This window comes from Mytilus trossulus, unplaced genomic scaffold (assembly GCF_036588685.1).
Source record: "Mytilus trossulus isolate FHL-02 unplaced genomic scaffold, PNRI_Mtr1.1.1.hap1 h1tg000187l__unscaffolded, whole genome shotgun sequence".
NCBI lineage: Eukaryota > Metazoa > Mollusca > Bivalvia > Mytilida > Mytilidae > Mytilus > Mytilus trossulus.
The window spans coordinates 355,920-374,113 of NW_026963309.1; the positions used below are offsets into that span (position 1 = coordinate 355,920).

General features: G+C 29.7%; 1 protein-coding gene across 1 annotated transcript; it reads right to left on the bottom strand.

Annotated features, from left to right (window-relative positions):
- Positions 1 to 1,338: 1,338 nt before the first annotated feature.
- LOC134700871 (uncharacterized) lies at positions 1,339 to 9,032 on the bottom strand. Its single transcript, XM_063562027.1, has 11 exons — positions 8,759 to 9,032; positions 8,179 to 8,243; positions 7,639 to 7,761; positions 7,400 to 7,459; positions 6,986 to 7,030; positions 6,403 to 6,447; positions 5,748 to 5,804; positions 5,325 to 5,354; positions 4,791 to 4,910; positions 3,557 to 3,742; positions 1,339 to 1,851 (listed from the first exon to the last, which is right to left on the bottom strand). The coding sequence occupies exons 1-11, from the start codon at positions 9,030 to 9,032 to the stop codon at positions 1,798 to 1,800; spliced, it is 1,059 nt and encodes a 352-aa protein (XP_063418097.1). The 3' UTR covers positions 1,339 to 1,797.
- Positions 9,033 to 18,194: the final 9,162 nt, after the last annotated feature.

The window sequence follows — 18,194 nt, forward strand, 5'->3', positions numbered from 1 at the left end:
ATTTGTGTTATTTTGTTTTACTGTTGTTCTCTTGTTTTTATCAATGGCATTGTCAGTTTATTATCGACTTTTGAGTTTGAAAGTCCCTCGGAAATCTTCCATCTTTCATTTTGTTATTTGTGTCATGTTTTTTCTGTCATTCACGTGAAAACCAGGCTTCAAATTTAATTCTTTTTTATTTGTCATACTGTTTTGGAAACTCAAAAGCACTTTAAGCTGTTTAGTGAAACTTATGATGATTTGGTGACACTAGCTTTTCATTTGTAAAGATTGGATGTTTTTGCTCGAACTAGGTATATTTTTAACTTACATATTGAAGTGTTATCATTTATCAGCAAATTAAGACCTAATAATCAAACCAGAAAAAAGAGTAACACAGAGATTATTTTTGACACAGAAGAACATTTCAAATCAATAACTGCAAAATATATTCTGAAAGTGTTACTGCACCCGTAAAATTTGAGATAAGACTCCCTGTTTTAAGAAAACTTAATACTCTTTTAAGAACTAAAGAAAGTATATTCCTTCTATGTAGATACAAGAAGCTTGCATCAAGTACCGAGGAAGTCTTTTATTGGCTATTCAAGAGTTAAACTTTTGTTCATTTGTTTGTACATAAATTAGGCCGTTAGTTTTCTCGTTTGAATTGTTTTACATGGATATTTCGGGGCTTTTTATAGCTGACTATGAGGAATGGGCTGTGATCATTGTTGAAAGCCGTACGGTGACATATAGGTGCACATTTCTGTGTCGTTTGGTCTCTAGCGGAAAGTTGTGTCATTGGCAAACATACCACATTTTTTCATATACCAGTCAACAAAAGAAACGATACACAAGTTTGAACTAAACTATCAAAAAAGATAATAGGAAAAAACTGTTAAATTATCCACTGAAAAACATTTATTTACAAAGTTAATGCATATGATTAACATAATTTGACAAAATTTGAAAGTAAGTTATTGAACACAGGGGTCAAATTTATTTTTTCGGAAAATGATGTTTTCGTTTTCTTGCCTTAATACAATAGTTTTGATGAGAATATAACTCTGTAAAAATTAGACTAGTATAGAGCATTTCTTTTTACCTCGGTCCAAGGACCAATTTCGTTAAATATGAAGAACGCATTGCCTTGTATCGTTTCTTTTGTTGACTAGTATATATAATAAGTATATATACAAGCAGATGATGACGATACACATTTATTCACTATCATACATTTGTAGGATGGCATATTGTTTTAAATGAATAATAAGGTCAACAATTCATAAATTTTCATTATGGAATATTGTTGGACATATTTTTTTTAAAAGTATACATTTATATTAAAATAATGAAAATATTAAAAATATCTTTGAACTGGTATATTATGACATCAGATTGTGAATTTAAAGTTCACAAAAGATCTATTTTATTCGAACAAATCATGTATCATTTCCACAGATTTTACTACATACAGAACGATTATTTGTTGATTCTGTGGTCTCAAAAACTGGATTTTATTACTACATAAACTGGTTTATAATTTTTAATCTTCAATGTTGTCAACAGGTTTTATTAGAAACTTCCCCCTTTTTCCACACCTACACACACACATACAAACAGCCACACAGTAACATACGTACACAATTATAAATCTAGCTAGTCATTTCAGGAACAATATAAACATTATTAATAATTTCTAATACTAGAACAATTGTCTCAGATTTCATGTTGCAATCTGACGAGATCAAGTTATAAGTCTTAATTTGTACTGATTTTTATGTAGAAATCATCTTCACGTGACCATTCTGTAGACTTCTACTTAAAAAATACATCATCTAAGTTAGTCATTGTCTCATTGAGATGGTAGATCTACAATTAGAAAATAAAACTGTATGTTTTGTTTTGGAATAATACTATCAACAGGTCAATGCATTTGAAACATAACAACATTATAACATAAATCTTTGCTTGGCGTGTTTTCGTTTGTGTTGTTGATCTTTAATTATCTGTGAAGTGATTTGTTTCTTTTCTGTCGTTTTTCGGGGTTTTCCGGTCTAGTTTCCCTCGTTTTATGACTTTTGAATATACCGTTGGAATCATCTCCTTTTTTATGTAATACTAGTAGACCTAAGGATGTAATTTGGTGAAGTTCGGTGAAAATTATCAAATATAGAATTTAAAATTGATATTAGCTGGGTCACAAAACAAAAGAAAGAAAATCAAGAATCTTCTTAAAATTTGGTAAATGATCTTTCATGAGCTATTAAGTCTTATACGAAAAAAATGGGTGTCATAACAAAATATTTTACATTGTACTGTATAGAAAAACACCAAGGAGTCCGAACATTTGACACAAATTCCAAAACCCCACCGAAGTATATCCTTAAGGAAGTTCGTTACTCAGTTTCAAAATAGCATGCTTTTCATAAAGGAACAAAAAAAAAGCAAAAAAATATATAGGTATCTGTGCTTGTTTTCGAGAAAAAAAAGCCTTTGAAATGTTTGCGGGAAAATGTTCTCTCTTATTTTTCATAGCTTTATCATTGGCAATTTTTAAGTTCTCAATAACTATTTAAAAGTAACAAGGATTTTAAATGACTTTTACAGGTGGCTTATATTTAATTATGCATGTAAAAGATTTATAAAATAAAACATGGGGGTCGATGGACTAATTGTTTTTAGGCATTCAAATGGATAAAACCAGAGGATTCCTAAAATCTGACAAAAATCCCAAAACATCCTTAAAATCTGGTTTTCATACAAAATTTTACAATCAAAATACAGACGAGAGATCCAGCCAAGACAAATTGAAAACAAGAATGTGTCCTTACTACACGGATCCGCACTATCACTTTCTATGTTCAGTGGACCGTGAAAATGGGATAAAATCTCTTATTTGGCATTGAAATTAAAAAGATCATACTATAGGGAACATGTGTACTATAAGTTTAAAGTTAATTGGACTTCAACTTCATCAAAAACTACATTGACCAAAAATTTTAACCTGGTGTAGGACGGACGAACCGGTACGACGGACGGACGAACGAACGCTCAGACCAGAAAACATAATGCCGATAAATGAGGCATAAAAAACCTACATAATATGACATGTATTGAATAAAAGTAAATAAACGAATGGCATGATCAGCCCAAAGATTACACAAGGGACGGACCATTCAACTTATTAAAGTGGGATGGGTTATGGCTTTCTCATAAACTAACATTCTGATGAAAACATATTGTTGTCAAGCAAATGACAAAAAAATATTCTGAATCCAATTCTACCCATACCATATAGTCTTTAATTTTGAAGAAAAAACTTATGAAAAAATGATTGCATTGATAGCGTCAAAAAACTAAAAAAATAACTTCTGACTTGTGATTAAATCCTATACAATAATTGCACAACCAAATGCAAACTTTAGGTTGCTCATAAGCAATGCACGGAACAGAATCATTTGATAGGTATCGATTGCGTCTCTCTCAGGGGTATCGCTATCTTCTTTAAGCTTAATCTAACAACTGTATCTACTCTTTAAAGAGGACTATGTATTAACATCAAATTATAACATACATCTTCTTTAATAAATAATAATGTTGGCGTGTGCTTGTAAATTTTGTAGTTCGCCGAATCAGGAGTCAAAATGTAATTGTGGTCACAATCATCATCTGTACATTTCTCTGGGGCATGGCATCCTAAATGAAACTTTGGTGGAAGAATTTCCGGGTCCATCTCCATGCATATCCACGTATACAAAACCTGTGGTTTTAAGAAGAAATAAATAAGGATATTCTACTGAATCATCAACATACGTTTTCTATTGCACAGCTACACGTCAAATATCTACAAGATATTCATGCACTAAACATAATCCAATCAACCTTACACGTTGTGGATTTTCAAATATTTAATCCTCCATCATTGGATTGAAGACAATAGTTTTTAAGCTTTATTAATAAAATTATGATTGTTTTTTAGTGAGGATTTTTAATAGAGAAGAAATCGTTTTTTATAAATTGCACTTACGGCACATTTTTGCAAGTTTTGTTTTATCGTCAGTTTTCAATATAATGATGTTGAAATAAAGCTACATTTTCGTCTGCTAAGATTAGGTTAGATAACATTATTTTCCAAAGAATTTATTACTGTGTAGAAAGTTTGTTGTTAATCTTATTTTATGACATCTTCAGTGGGTCAGTCTAGTCATTTAGAGTTCAAATAATAGTCGTCTGCAAATGCAGCTGTGGCGATTTAATTACTTTGTTTTGATCATCTTTGGGAATCAGGTTAAATTAGTGTTAAATTTTATGTCCACTGTTAAATAACCCGCTACGCGTGTCATTCAGTGTGCACCTTTTTTTATGTTATTTCTTCATAGACAGAAAAATATTATTGTCATTCCTTAAATATTATAAATAGTTTTAAATTTATAATTTTATTTAATCTGTCTACATGTTCTCAGCTTATTACCGTGTACTGATTATTTATTAGTACCAATACTAGTAAATAACAATTAATTTAAACATTTTGCCTGGTGTTTGTTGTGTTATTAATGGTTGCTTTAAACGTAACACACAAACTAGCATAAAAGATGATAGCATATTAGTGATTCATATACACATTTTCCGAAGCCTAGGATAACCTCTTGCTTACTGTTCATTTTTTGTGGTTTCTATAGATATCAGGTTGACACATGGAGTCAAACCCCAGCCATCTGCACTTTCACTGCGCTAAAACAAGAATAAGACGTAGTTCTGCAGAAGTTATCTTTTTTTTTCCTCTTAAGAAAATATTGAGATGCTTTTACCTGAAGTGTATCATTTTCTCCAAATTGGCGAGATATAGATATTCCACCATGCTCCTGGTAAACAACGGTGATATATTTCTTTTTACCCTCTGGTAATTTAAGGGATATGCCCTCGGCAACCTGTTGATACATAAACAAATCTAAAAAGTCTCAAAAATGATTTACAGTAAAAAAAAATATAATATTTGCATTAATCATTGATTGACTTCTTATCTCTGGAATTTAAAGTTCATAGCTTTAACATTTCAACAACAGTGTTACACAATCTGGGACTACATATGATAACATTAACTTTAACAACGATTTATTCCGGTATACATAACTCTTACAAACAAAGAGAGAAGTCAATTTGTACTTTTCATAGACCGGTCTGTTTGATTTAAGAGAAAAGCTATACATTTTGTCTTAATTTAAAAATCTTGTATGTCAGTTTATACATAGACTTTTCATATTGCACCGATATGGCTCTTGGCAACATCAAGGATTGAGAACTGGACAGAGTACAAATTTTTGTGTGTATCTTTTTCTACTTACGGATTTCCTTTGTCTTTTCTTGTCTAGAACCTAAAATATTATAGTGTAGAGATTAAAAATTGCAGATAAATACAAATGAATATAAACAACAGAAAAACGTCATGGAAAATTCGGAAAATATCCTCTCTTCCGCTTCTTTAGAAGGAAACTGTGGGGTGTGACTGGCCGCCGCTTTTTTCTTTCTTAAAATATGATAAAAATAATATCATAAAATATTATGTGTGTTACTACACAGTTTCAAATTTTCAGATTTTCTATGAACTGTAAAAGATAACATTTTTAATTTCTGAAAAAGAAAAAAACGAATTTGGTCGTGAAAAAAACCTTATATATTTGTAAAGGTGCATGTTCTTTTACTGTTGTAATACCCAACCTGTTTCGTGAACGAACGAAGTGAGAAAAAAAACCCAGATGAAAACTTACCATATCCAATGCTTGTACATTTGATGATGAGCATGGTGATGGATTTTTATCTGGACACTACAATCGAAATAGTGTTTAATTGTCATTAGTATTAAGTAAGGAAGTAAGTATAAATAAGTCAATCATATTGTCATATACATATTTATATACACTGAACAATAAACGCGGGCATAAGAAACAAACCGAAATGAAAAGCAATTATTTTATCCATAATGCTGCATGTTTAGTTAAAATATAGAACTTTGATTTAATTTAACCCATATGGAGTGAATCCTATATTTCAATTAGATTGTATTTAATGTTGATATGTGTAAGATATTGTGAACCTATGAAATGTTAACGGAAAATGTTTTGTTATTCCTAATATGATCAATTGAAAGGATATATATATATAAAAAATATTATCAGTGTGGCTGAAGGGAAATACAAAATAACATTAATTTTTAATTATTAAATGTTGCATGCACGCAATTAAATTTCACTGACTCTCGCGGCCTTGTCAGGTGAGTTTCCGGAAACCTTCAGTTATTGCACATGGAGATCTAAAAACAATTAATTAGTACCAGCTTTGTAAGGTTGATAATTAAGGTTTCTCAGTCAGTGACAAAACACTAAAAAAATAAAAAACCTAACGAAGTCCAAATTTAAAACATACCTCTTCGACTGTATCAAGTCCCGAAACTCCTGGTTCATTTATAAGCTATGAAATAGTAATTATAACATTTTTATCTGTAAGCAATACAACTTATAGAATATAAAAATTACAAATATCCAATTACATCAGTGGAATATATTTACCTTTAAACAATTAGTCAAATAATCATCCCATATAACAGTACAGCAGAGTAACACATTAAGCTTTTATAATGATGAAATTAATTTCGTGCCTTCTCGGCCAGAAATAAAAATTTCCCTAAATTGTTAAGTTCCCTTACATTATGAATAGATAGCAGTTGTATGGGTTTAAAATTCGTAGGTTTTCTTCAATAATATGGTTTGATAAATTTCTTTCGAAGTTCATTATACTTTTCACATACTAAAATTAAATGATATTCATCTTCAACTACTTGTTTATCACACATATAAATGAGATTGACTTGTTATGGAATTATTTCATAAATCTATGGTACATTTTAATATTATTTCGGGGCTCGTGATTTTTGTTGGGATGGTTAAAGTAAGGTGGTTCGGTATCCTGTCAAAATGTGGCATCATGCATGAATCATGATATTACCTACCTCTTCAACAGCATGCATTTCTGAAGCATCCAGTTCATCTGTAAGCTGTGAAATAAATAAGACACAACTGTTATATGATTATTGCACGTTAATAATGATATACATAAAATAAAACTAAACAAAAAAATAAATAACAAATCTTTAGCCAGAGATGATTATTAACATCAATTGCTTGTTTCCTTCAAATTTTCACGTTTCCAAACACAAAATGTTTCAAGGGTAACTTAAATGTGATATCACGAAATAAAGAATATGTAAGCACTAAAAGCATTTTTCACATTGATCAAACGAACGTTGAATGGTATTGAAGAACTATGAGCTATCAGTTTCTATTCTGTGAAGCTGTGAAGCAAATAAAAGTATATATTTATCAAAATTGCTTATTAATAACTGATAGTTTGAAAAGGCAAATACCGTGTCAAGTACAGGATCTTCTAGGTCACTTTCCCATAGGTCTTCACCTTCTCCGCTTACCTGTTAAAAATAATTGTATTTTTTTTTTATCGCAGATACAATGTAATATATCTATGTTTGTACCTAAGTTAACGGTTTCTTTTTAAATAAGTACACAATATTTTGACTATTGTTGTTTTTTTCTAATTGCAAGCGTTGAACTATTTTTCCGGTCATTAGTTTTCAACTTTTGGACTCACCTTGTCATTACTACTTTCCCTTTCGAGTTCCCTCAGAATCTCCACGTTTTGCTTATTGATGAAACTGTCTTCGTCCTTGACCTGAGGCTCACGTTCGTTCTCATCTTCTATTTCAATTACAACCTACAGATATATTTCATTCTTAGTTCCTTGAAGCGGTATTCAGCTACATAAAAATAATGAATATACTGTGAACAATCCAGGAAAAGGGATATACGTATATAAAACGAAGTTGTATTTGAGAATTTTCCAGATTCCCTTATATATTATCGAACGATAAAAATATTCTATTTGCATTCCAAAAAAAGGTTTTCCCCGATATAAGCCAAGATCATGACAGCATGGGCCTCCCACAATCCTGATAAAAACAAACAGAAAGATTGACATAATGTTGGATGTTTGGTGTAATTTATGGTTGTTGCATGAAAAAGTAATTATCGTGTGAACACTATTAGGCCACATCAATTTTATTTCTTGTTCTACGGATTTTTGGACTCCAAAATTTGGGGCGAGCGAGCGATTTGAAAATGTTTTTTTTACCTTAGGTACAGGCATGCGTTTTCCATCTGTAGATTTTAGGTATGTTCCAACTATAGCATGTCGACCTACAAAAGCAACGTGTTCAGTTATTTCATTAATGCCTAAAATGTCATTTCCCTCAGTTACATTTTATTCAATCTATAAATGGTGTCTCTATGATCAACAATGTAAAAAAAAAACACACTTCAGCACATGATTCCATGGGCTGTCATACTTCATTGGACAAGGCTGTCGGTTATGATGATGTCTCTCCATTAGGTAACCCAAAGTAAATCTTCCACAAATATTGGTTTTAACTTTTGTGGTATTATTAATTCGAAGATCAAAAAGAAATTTCCAATTAGATAGTTCTGCAATGCATTACCCCCCTCCCCTCCAAAAAAAACAAACCCTACAGCCATGCACCAACACCACACACACACTTTGACCAGTCGACGAAGAGATATCTCTATGAAAAACGAGATCAAATGTAGATATTTGATTTGCAACAACATAAAAATTGTATCAATAAAAAACATAAATCACTTGGGTATCAATGGTATCGTTAAGAAATGAACTGTATTTATACAATTTGACTTACTCTTTTTTATCTGAAAGTAGATAGCATATTTTGTTGATGCCACCTTTTTTTCTTTCTGGCTATTTCTTAGCTGTTTAAATGTATAGGCTGAATCAATCTTATCTAAATTTCCTTTGCTGGTGGATATGTATGGATGTAGATCGGGTGATGGCTGGAAGCAGGCACGAACAGATCTCATCCAGTCTCTGCAGGTACTATCTATTTGGACGTCAATTTTGACGTAACCCCGATCTACACCCATACCATCCTTAAAAGCTCTCTGCACCATCTTCATCTTTCCGTCTAAAATCTTAACATGAAGATCCTGTAAAATTAGTAAAATATGTTTTATATGCACTCTTGTCACTTTGGCACTCTTGTTACTTTGGTTAAAAAGATTGGGTAAATTTTTCATTTACCGTTCCGTTGTATAAATTTTTAACTGTGTGTTCGTTCATTGATTTATCAATTCAAATGATTAAATCATATAAAAAAGAAAATGTGGTATGATTGGCATTGACACTACTCTCCACAGGAGACCAAAACGACACAGAACTTAACAAAAATGACTATTGGACTTATTAATTTAATTAAATCTTTATGTACGTATTTCTATGCGTTTACTTTTCTACATTGACTAGAGGTATAGGGGGAGGGTTGAGATCTCACAAACATGTTGAACCCCGCCGCATTTTTGCGCCTGTCACAAGTCAGGAGCCTCTGGCCTTTGTTAGTCTTGTATCATTTTAATTTTAGTTTCTTGTGTACAATTTGGAAATTAGTATGGCGTTCATTATCACTGAACTAGTATATATTTTTTAAAAGGCCAGCTGAAGTACGCCTCCGGGTGCGGGAATTTCTCGCTACATTGAAGACCTGTTGGTGACCTTCTGTTGTTGTTTTTATCTATGGCCGGGTTGTTGTCTTTTTGACACATTTCCCATTTCCATTCTCAATTTATCTTATTATTGAAATAATAGCATACCACTGTTTTTGTTGGTTCCTCTTTTTTCATACCAGTAAATACTCTTTTCTTGTTCATCCTCTGTACCGAAGCACCCCATTTCGTTTTCAGGGCCTCTAAACTGACTCTTGCCTCTTATGAATATAAACAAAAAATATGTATTTTTTGTAGATTCTGTTTGTCATAAACCAAATAAACGTTTATTTTATATCAGAGTTATTCTTTTGTCTGCATAATACGTGCATTCAATTTTTCTTTTAATTGCATTTTTTCATTAAGGATATGGGATATAAATTTAATTTTCACAATCGGAAGAACAATTATTAGATGTGCGATATACATACCATTTGTCATTTTAGGCGCTCCTTCTTTGTTTACTGTAAAAAAAATTTACCAGAGGTGACTAAAAGAACGAATACAATTGTATCAATTTATCTACTGAAAGCTATAACTGAAACATTATGTTGTCTTCTACTAGTATTACACTAAAAAGGGAAGCCTTGAACTGCCGAAAGTATGAAATCTACTAAAAAGCCTTAAACATAAAATTAATGTTATAAACATGAAATCGGACGAAGAAACAATTTTAAATAACTGATTTCACGAATATCATTCCCACATGCACATGTGCGCGTAGCTACGTTTACGTCAAATGCCCGGGTGTACGATGATAAAACAAAATATTTTCATCTAATTTGAAATATTATCAAAAAGAATAACTTAACAGTACATCATTCTTCTTAGTCTATCTTCAATGGCTTGTAATTGCGAAAAAAGTGACGAAAATTAGTTTAATATTATATAGTATTAAGTTAGTGAATGATTTGAGAACGAATGCATATGATATAATTTTATTCTTTCATTCACATTATTCATGTAGTTTTGGCTCTAATTCTGACTTATTTTAAAAACTAACTATATTTTTAGAAGCGCCTAGTATTGTTGTTGTTACCAATTATGTAAATCAATTGTATCTGATTTTATGCCCTTTATCAAATTATGGACTCTTTCATTTAGGAAATACAACTTTTAATTCTATTTTATTCTATTCCAATATTATAACTATGTTCATGTAGGTTCGGTATGTGGTTCAAGTTTTGAGTTATCATTAATTCTGTCAAACATTCGTAAAATTTTCCGGAAGCTGGAAAAACTTTTTATGGTCAATACAGTACCCGGAGCATATATAATGACGAAATTATATATATGATGAGTTGTCCCGTATTTTATCGATTTTAAATTTGAATGGAATTTCTTTTGGTATTTACAGTTAAAAGTTAAAATGTGTTACATATATATCAATTACTTTGTTACACCTTCTTCAAAATTGACGAGACTTGATTGAAGATTTTTTTCAAGGTTCTGAAGCAAATATTTTTTCGTTCATTTTTCAGTTTTATACTTTAAACCAAACCATTTTGAATCTGAATAATGTTGTTATTGATGAGTTTTCAATGACAAGACTGGTAAGTCATTCCGATAACTTTTTAAACTTCAGGAGACCCGCTAATTCACTACCATTAGGTTCTTTGGCCTGGACATCGTTGTGCCTTCAGACCCCTCACCGAGGATCGGGGGTACAAATGACTTTTTATAACGACTTAAAATAAAAACTCCACTCGGACATTAACCGGCTACATCTTTTGACATCGGACTCGGACTTCTATTGTCTCACAAACATGCTTATCCCCGCCGCAATTTTTCGCCTGTCCCAAGTCAGGAGCCTCTGGCCTTTGTTAGTCTTGTATGATTTCAAATTATAGTTTCTTGTGTATAATTCGGAGTTTATTATGACGTCCATTATCACTGTACTAGTATGCATTTTTTTAGGGGCCAGCTGAAGGACACCTACGGGTTCGGGAATTCTCGTTACATTGAAGATCCATTGATTGCCTTCGGCTGTTGTCTTCTCTATGCATGGTCGGATGGTTGTCGCTTTGACATATTCACCATTTCCCTTCTCAATTTTATTCCGTAAATAACAGCATAGCAATAGACGACATGGGCGCATTACGTTTCCGCGCATTTGGAGATTGATACATATTACATGTGTTTACCTGAATATAAGTGTCAAATAAATGCGCTCAAATGTAATCAAAAGCTAAACCCAATGTAACGGTAATGCGCGTCAACGTGATGCACCGACCGACTTTGGATAATTTCAAAATTGTACATACCATCTGATGTTTCTTGTAATTCTAACTGTTGTACATCTGCTAAAAAATAATAATGGTATTTATCAATATATATTTATTTATGAATATCATTTTTATCAAACATATGCGTACGACATTGCATGTATTGGTCAACGACTCATTGCTAGTTCCATCGAATGATAATTACGGCTCTATCCGAATATGTTTGTCTTTTTAGTTTATCCTTACTGTAATTTTTTAATAAATGAGTTTAAATTGTAATACTTTGTGTGTTTTTGTTAAAATTATTCACAATTTATTTATATATATATCGGACAAAAAATATATTCACATGTTTTTAGTCTATATGCCCTTCGGATATTTTTGTTCTAAAGTAGCGAAATATCCATCTTGTATGATTATTTTCGTATCTTTAATAAACAATGATAAATAGTAAATACCTACCTTCAATTCTGTGACCACAGTTGCTACAGAACTTGCTCTTTGGTTCAATTTGCATACCACAATTAGTACAATACATCTTAAAAGAAATAATCTTTTTAAAACGATTGCTTGATAGGCGTTTGCTTTACGCCGCACTAGCACACAAATAGTTATATCGTGGCGAACTTGAGAAATCAAAACGGTGATAGTTTAAATTACAAATTCTTAAGAAACTTGGTTGTCTCTTCTCTCTCATGGCCATCTTATTCTAAACTTCTTCTTCTTTTGTCGCAGATATATAATTAAGAACGACACATGTAGTATGGCGGCTATCTTTAAAAGTAATATCATTGATATTTACAATTTCTATATATTTATAACTTTGACTATTCACGTAACGATTAACATGATCAATCAATTAATTATAGTACAACTTCATTAGTACCAAACAGTTTTTGTACCTAAAAAGTACTGTATATTACTTGTTAATTTATGGGGTTAACAATATGATTTCATCGTTAGGTAAAACCTATCTCACTTACGTATGCAATTTTTAAAAATCTAATCTAATTTTACGATATACAATATTACAGCTGAAAACGAAATAATGTTTAAAAAGTTATTAAATGAACCTTGCTTTGTAGGAATATACTGACACGACCGTTATTAACCTAGGTCAAGTATGTATGTCTTTGTTGGCGCCATAGCCCTTAATCATATATCATGGCCAGCAAAAGCTCTTTATTTTGAGAGCCCAGGTGGTCGTGTGGTCTAGCGGGACGGCTGCAGTGCAGGCGATTTGGTGTCACGATATCACAGTAGCATGGGTTTGAATCCCGGCGAGGGAAGAACCAAAAATTTGCGAAAGCAAATTTACAGATCTAACATTGTTGGGTTGATGTTTAGACGAGTTATATATATATATATATGTTAAAGAACATCAGTTGTTCGACCTGTTAGTCAAATGCGGTTTTTTTAAATATACTTTTTCACTTTTTTGGTCTTTTGGAAAATGTTGTTTGTGCTGTTTTTAGACCCTTCTACAACGAAATTTGTTTGACATGCACACGTATAAAAATTGCGGTTTTTATCCAACGCAATCATAGGTTTGAACGTAGTTTTCAATTTAGACTCGTATATAATATATATATATATATATAATATTGATAGGATTAAAAACAAGAGCAACCTTTACCCCAAAAGGCATTGTAGTTTTTAAACCTAAAATCATTGAAATTTTTTTTACTGAATTCTTTTCAGAAAGTGCGTATTTCAAAATCTTCATATATACGACCAAGAGATTATGCTTTCCATATACATCATTACATTAATCCGAGGATGGTTACAAGGCTCACATGTCAGAAGTCTATATATTGTTTATCTACTAGTATATCTTTCATATTTGTTTTTTTTCGTAAAGTGCTTTGCTATAAATTGGGCCGTTTGTTTTCTAAATTGAATGCAGTGTGTTTCATATTTTTTGCAAGTCGGGCATTGTATAGCACACTACATGATATGAGTTGTTCCCATTGTTGAAAGTCGTACGGTTGGTTTTTTTTCCGTTTCTGGTGGATATTTGTTTCATTGGCAGTTATATAATATCTCCTTATTTTTAGGTCTAATCTCCTTTTTTTGTTATGTCAACCTGGCAATATCATATATTGATAGATTATTATTAACAATTTTTAAATTTCTTAGACTGATTTTATCTGAAAAAAAGTGTATATTGGAAAACTCTCATGACTCAGGACACAACAATCATTGATATACAGTTGAAATTGCAATAAGATAATAAAAGGTCAGATGCATTCAAAAGTTTATTCCATGGTGTATTCTGTGAGAAAGCATTCAAATTTTCTTTCAATAAATTCAAGGCGATTTCTACTGTAAAAAAAAAAACAAGCATCACGTAAAATGCAAGTAGTGTAAATGGAAATATTTCAAACATAAACAACGCGAGGGGGACAATGAAAACCGATATATCAGCGAAGTTCAAAATAAGGACACGAAATCTGTAATCCATGTACATGTTGAGATGGCATTTAAAAAAAATATTACTTGAATTTAATTATCACCAATCTGCTACAATTGTAATCAGTAGAGCAAATTGCATCATTTGACTGTTATATCGTAGCTAAAATCTTTATTTCCCATGCAATTACAAAATGTTACTACCGTTCCATATGTACGTGCATATGTGTTAACTGTTAGTTATCAAAACTCATGGTGTAACAGTTTATTGTGACACTTTTATAAGTAGTGATTGCATCTTTTCATTTAGTATTTATTCAAAGACTTTTATTTGAGAATTAATTTGATTTGAAACAATTTGATGTAGTAGTAGTGTGATTTTTAGCATACATGAATTTGCCTCTTATATTGTTCTTTCTAGTTTGAAGTTATGCATCTATTCTATCATGTGGATTTGAGTATATTGCAAAGAAGGTAAGACAGTTTTCATATATTGAAAGTATTATTTTTTTTTTAATTTAAGCCTGATAGTGAAGAAAGAGTTAATTACTTAAGGTAAATTGTTCTTTTACCCGTGTACAATGAATTTATATAGTTCTTTCATTTTTATCGACACAATCGGATGGTTAAAACCTTCTTGACCTAAAATATTACAGAGTCTGCATGACAAATAAGAAAATATTTTTGTCTTTTATAGATATCAAATTTAGAAAAAGGTATAGGTCACTCCTTAACTGTTTTCCTTTTAAAGTTTTAAGCATTAATGGAAAATAAAAAAATTGAAAGCATTCGAATTTTTTTTATCTACGATTCATTAATCTTTGAATTAAAAGCGAAGGAGAAAACGGAAAAAATATAACAACTGACAAAAGCTGTAGAGACAAACCTCTTAGAGCAATGCATATTTAACGCTTTCGTTATTGCTTACCTGAATTACCTGTAAAATGGCGCAAATGAAGTTTTTTATTTTTGGATAGAAATAAAGGTATACCTTTGAACCTCATGTCTCAATAACATTTGTATATGATATTAAAATTTCTAAAAACATTAATGGAAAATAAAATCAACAAAGACACATGCATCAATGAATATAGCTCATAATTTAGAAGCACACTTGTAATTTGCTTTAATTTTGAAATAAGAATCTATTAATTTAAAACTTCGAATATATCAAATTAATAACGTTTACAATATGGTTCTTAACCTTTTAGATCTAGATTTTTATTTTTGGATAGAAATGAAGGTATACCTTTAAACCTCATGTTTCAATTACATTTGTATATGATATTAAAATTTCTAAAAACATTAATGGAAAATAAAATCATCAAAGACAAATGCATCAATGAATATAGCTCATAATTAAGAAGCACAATTGTAATTTGCTTTCAATTTTGAAATAAAAATATATTAATTTAAAACCTCCGAATATATCAAATTAATAAAGTTTAAAATATGGTTCTTAACCTTTTAGATCTAGATTTTTATTTTTAGATAGAAATAAAGGTATACCTTTAATAGACCTCATGTTTCAATAACATTGGTATATGATATTAAAATTTCTAAAAACATTAATGGAAAATAAAATCAACAAAGACAAATGCATCATTGAATATAGCTCATAATTTAGAAGCACAATTGTAATTTGCTTTCAATTTTGAAATAAAAATATATTAATTTAAAACCTCCGAATATATCAAATTAATAAAGTTTAAAATATGGTTCTTAACCTTTTAGATCTAGATTTTTATTTTTGGATAGAAATAAAGGTATACCTTTAATAGACCTCATGTTTCAATAACATTGGTATATGATATTAAAATTTCTAAAAACATTAATGGAAAATAAAATCAACAAAGACAAATGCATCAATGAATATAGCTCATAATTTAGAAGCACAATTGTAATTTGCTTTCAATTTTGAAATAAAAATATATTAATTTAAAACCTCCGAATATATCGAATTAATAAAGTTTAAAATATGGTTCTTAACCTTTTAGGTTTAGATTTTTATTTTTGGATAGAAATAAAGGTATACCTTTGAACCTCATGTTTCAATTACATTTGTATATGATATTAAAATTTCTAAAAACATAAATGGAAAATAAAATCATCAAAGACAAATGCATCAATGAATATAGCTCATAATTTAGAAGCACAATTGTAATTTGCTTTAATTTTGAAATAAGAATATATCAATTTAAAACTTCGAATATATCAAATTAATAAAGTTTAAAATATGGTTCTTAACCTTTTAGGTTTAGATTTTTATTTTTGGATAGAAATAAAGGTATACCTTTGAACCTCAATAACATTTGTATATGATATTAAAATTTCTAAAAACATTAATGGACAATAAAATCAACAAAGACACATGCATCAATGAATATAGCTCATAATTTAGAAGCACAATTGTAATTTGCTTTAATTTTGAAATAAGAATATATTAATTTAAAACTTCGAATATATCGAATTAATAAAGTTTAAAATATGGTTCTTAACCTTTTAGATCTAGATTTTTATTTTTGGATAGAAATAAAGGTATACCTTTAATAGACCTCATGTTTCAATAACATTGGTATATGATATTAAAATTTCTAAAAACATTAATGGAAAATAAAATCAACAAAGACACAAGCATCAATGAATATAGCTCATAATTTAGAAGCAAATTTGTATTTGCTTTCAATTTTGAAATAAAAATATATTAATTTAAAACCTCCGAATATATCGAATTAATAAAGTTTAAAATATGGTTCTTAACCTTTTAGATCTAGATTTTTATTTTTGGATAGAAATAAAGGTATACCTTTAATAGACCTCATGTTTCAATAACATTGGTATATGATATTAAAATTTCTAAAAACATTAATGGAAAATAAAATCAACAAAGACAAATGCATCAATGAATATAGCTCATAATTTAGAAGCACAATTGTAATTTGCTTTCAATTTTGAAATAAAAATATATTAATTTAAAACCTCCGAATATATCGAATTAATAAAGTTTAAAATATGGTTCTTAACCTTTTAGGTTTAGATTTTTATTTTTGGATAGAAATAAAGGTATACCTTTGAACCTCATGTTTCAATTACATTTGTATATGATATTAAAATTTCTAAAAACATAAATGGAAAATAAAATCAACAAAGACAAATGCATCAATGAATATAGCTCATAATTTAGAAGCACAATTGTAATTTGCTTTAATTTTGAAATAAGAATATATCAATTTAAAACTTCGAATATATCAAATTAATAAAGTTTAAAATATGGTTCTTAACCTTTTAGGTTTAGATTTTTATTTTTGGATAGAAATAAAGGTATACCTTTGAACCTCAATAACATTTGTATATGATATTAAAATTTCTAAAAACATTAATGGAAAATAAAATCAACAAAGACACATGCATCAATGAATATAGCTCATAATTTAGAAGCACAATTGTAATTTGCATTCAATTTTGAAATAAAAATATATTAATTCAAAACCTCCGAATATATCAAATTAATAAAGTTTAAAATATGGTTCTTAACCTTTTAGATCTAGATTTTTATTTTTGGATAGAAATAAAGGTATACCTTTAATAGACCTCATGTTTCAATAACATTGGTATATGATATTAAAATTTCTAAAAACATTAATGGAAAATAAAATCAACAAAGACAAATGCATCAATGAATATAGCTCATAATTTAGAAGCACAATTGTAATTTGCTTTAATTTTGAAATAAGAATATATTAATTTAAAACCTCCGAATATATCAAATTAATAAAGTTTAAAATATGGTTCTTAACCTTTTAGATCTAGATTTTTATTTTTGGATAGAAATAAAGGTATACCTTTGAACCTCATGTTTCAATAACATTGGTATATGATATTAAAATTTCTAAAAACATTAATGGAAAATAAAATCAAAAAGACAAATGCATCAATGAATATA

Bases quoted from the DNA above. Each gene is read 5' to 3' on its own strand.
- LOC134700871 (XM_063562027.1), bottom strand. From the start codon at position 9,032: ATGAAGATGGTGCAGAGAGCTTTTAAGGATGGTATGGGTGTAGATCGG. The intron at 7,460-7,638 runs GTGAGTCCAAAA...TATTTTTAACAG, and splicing joins GGGAAAGTAGTAATGACAAG to GTAAGCGGAGAAGGTGAAGA. The intron at 3,743-4,790 runs GTAAAAGCATCT...TTAAAACCACAG, and splicing joins GAGAAAATGATACACTTCAG to GTTTTGTATACGTGGATATG.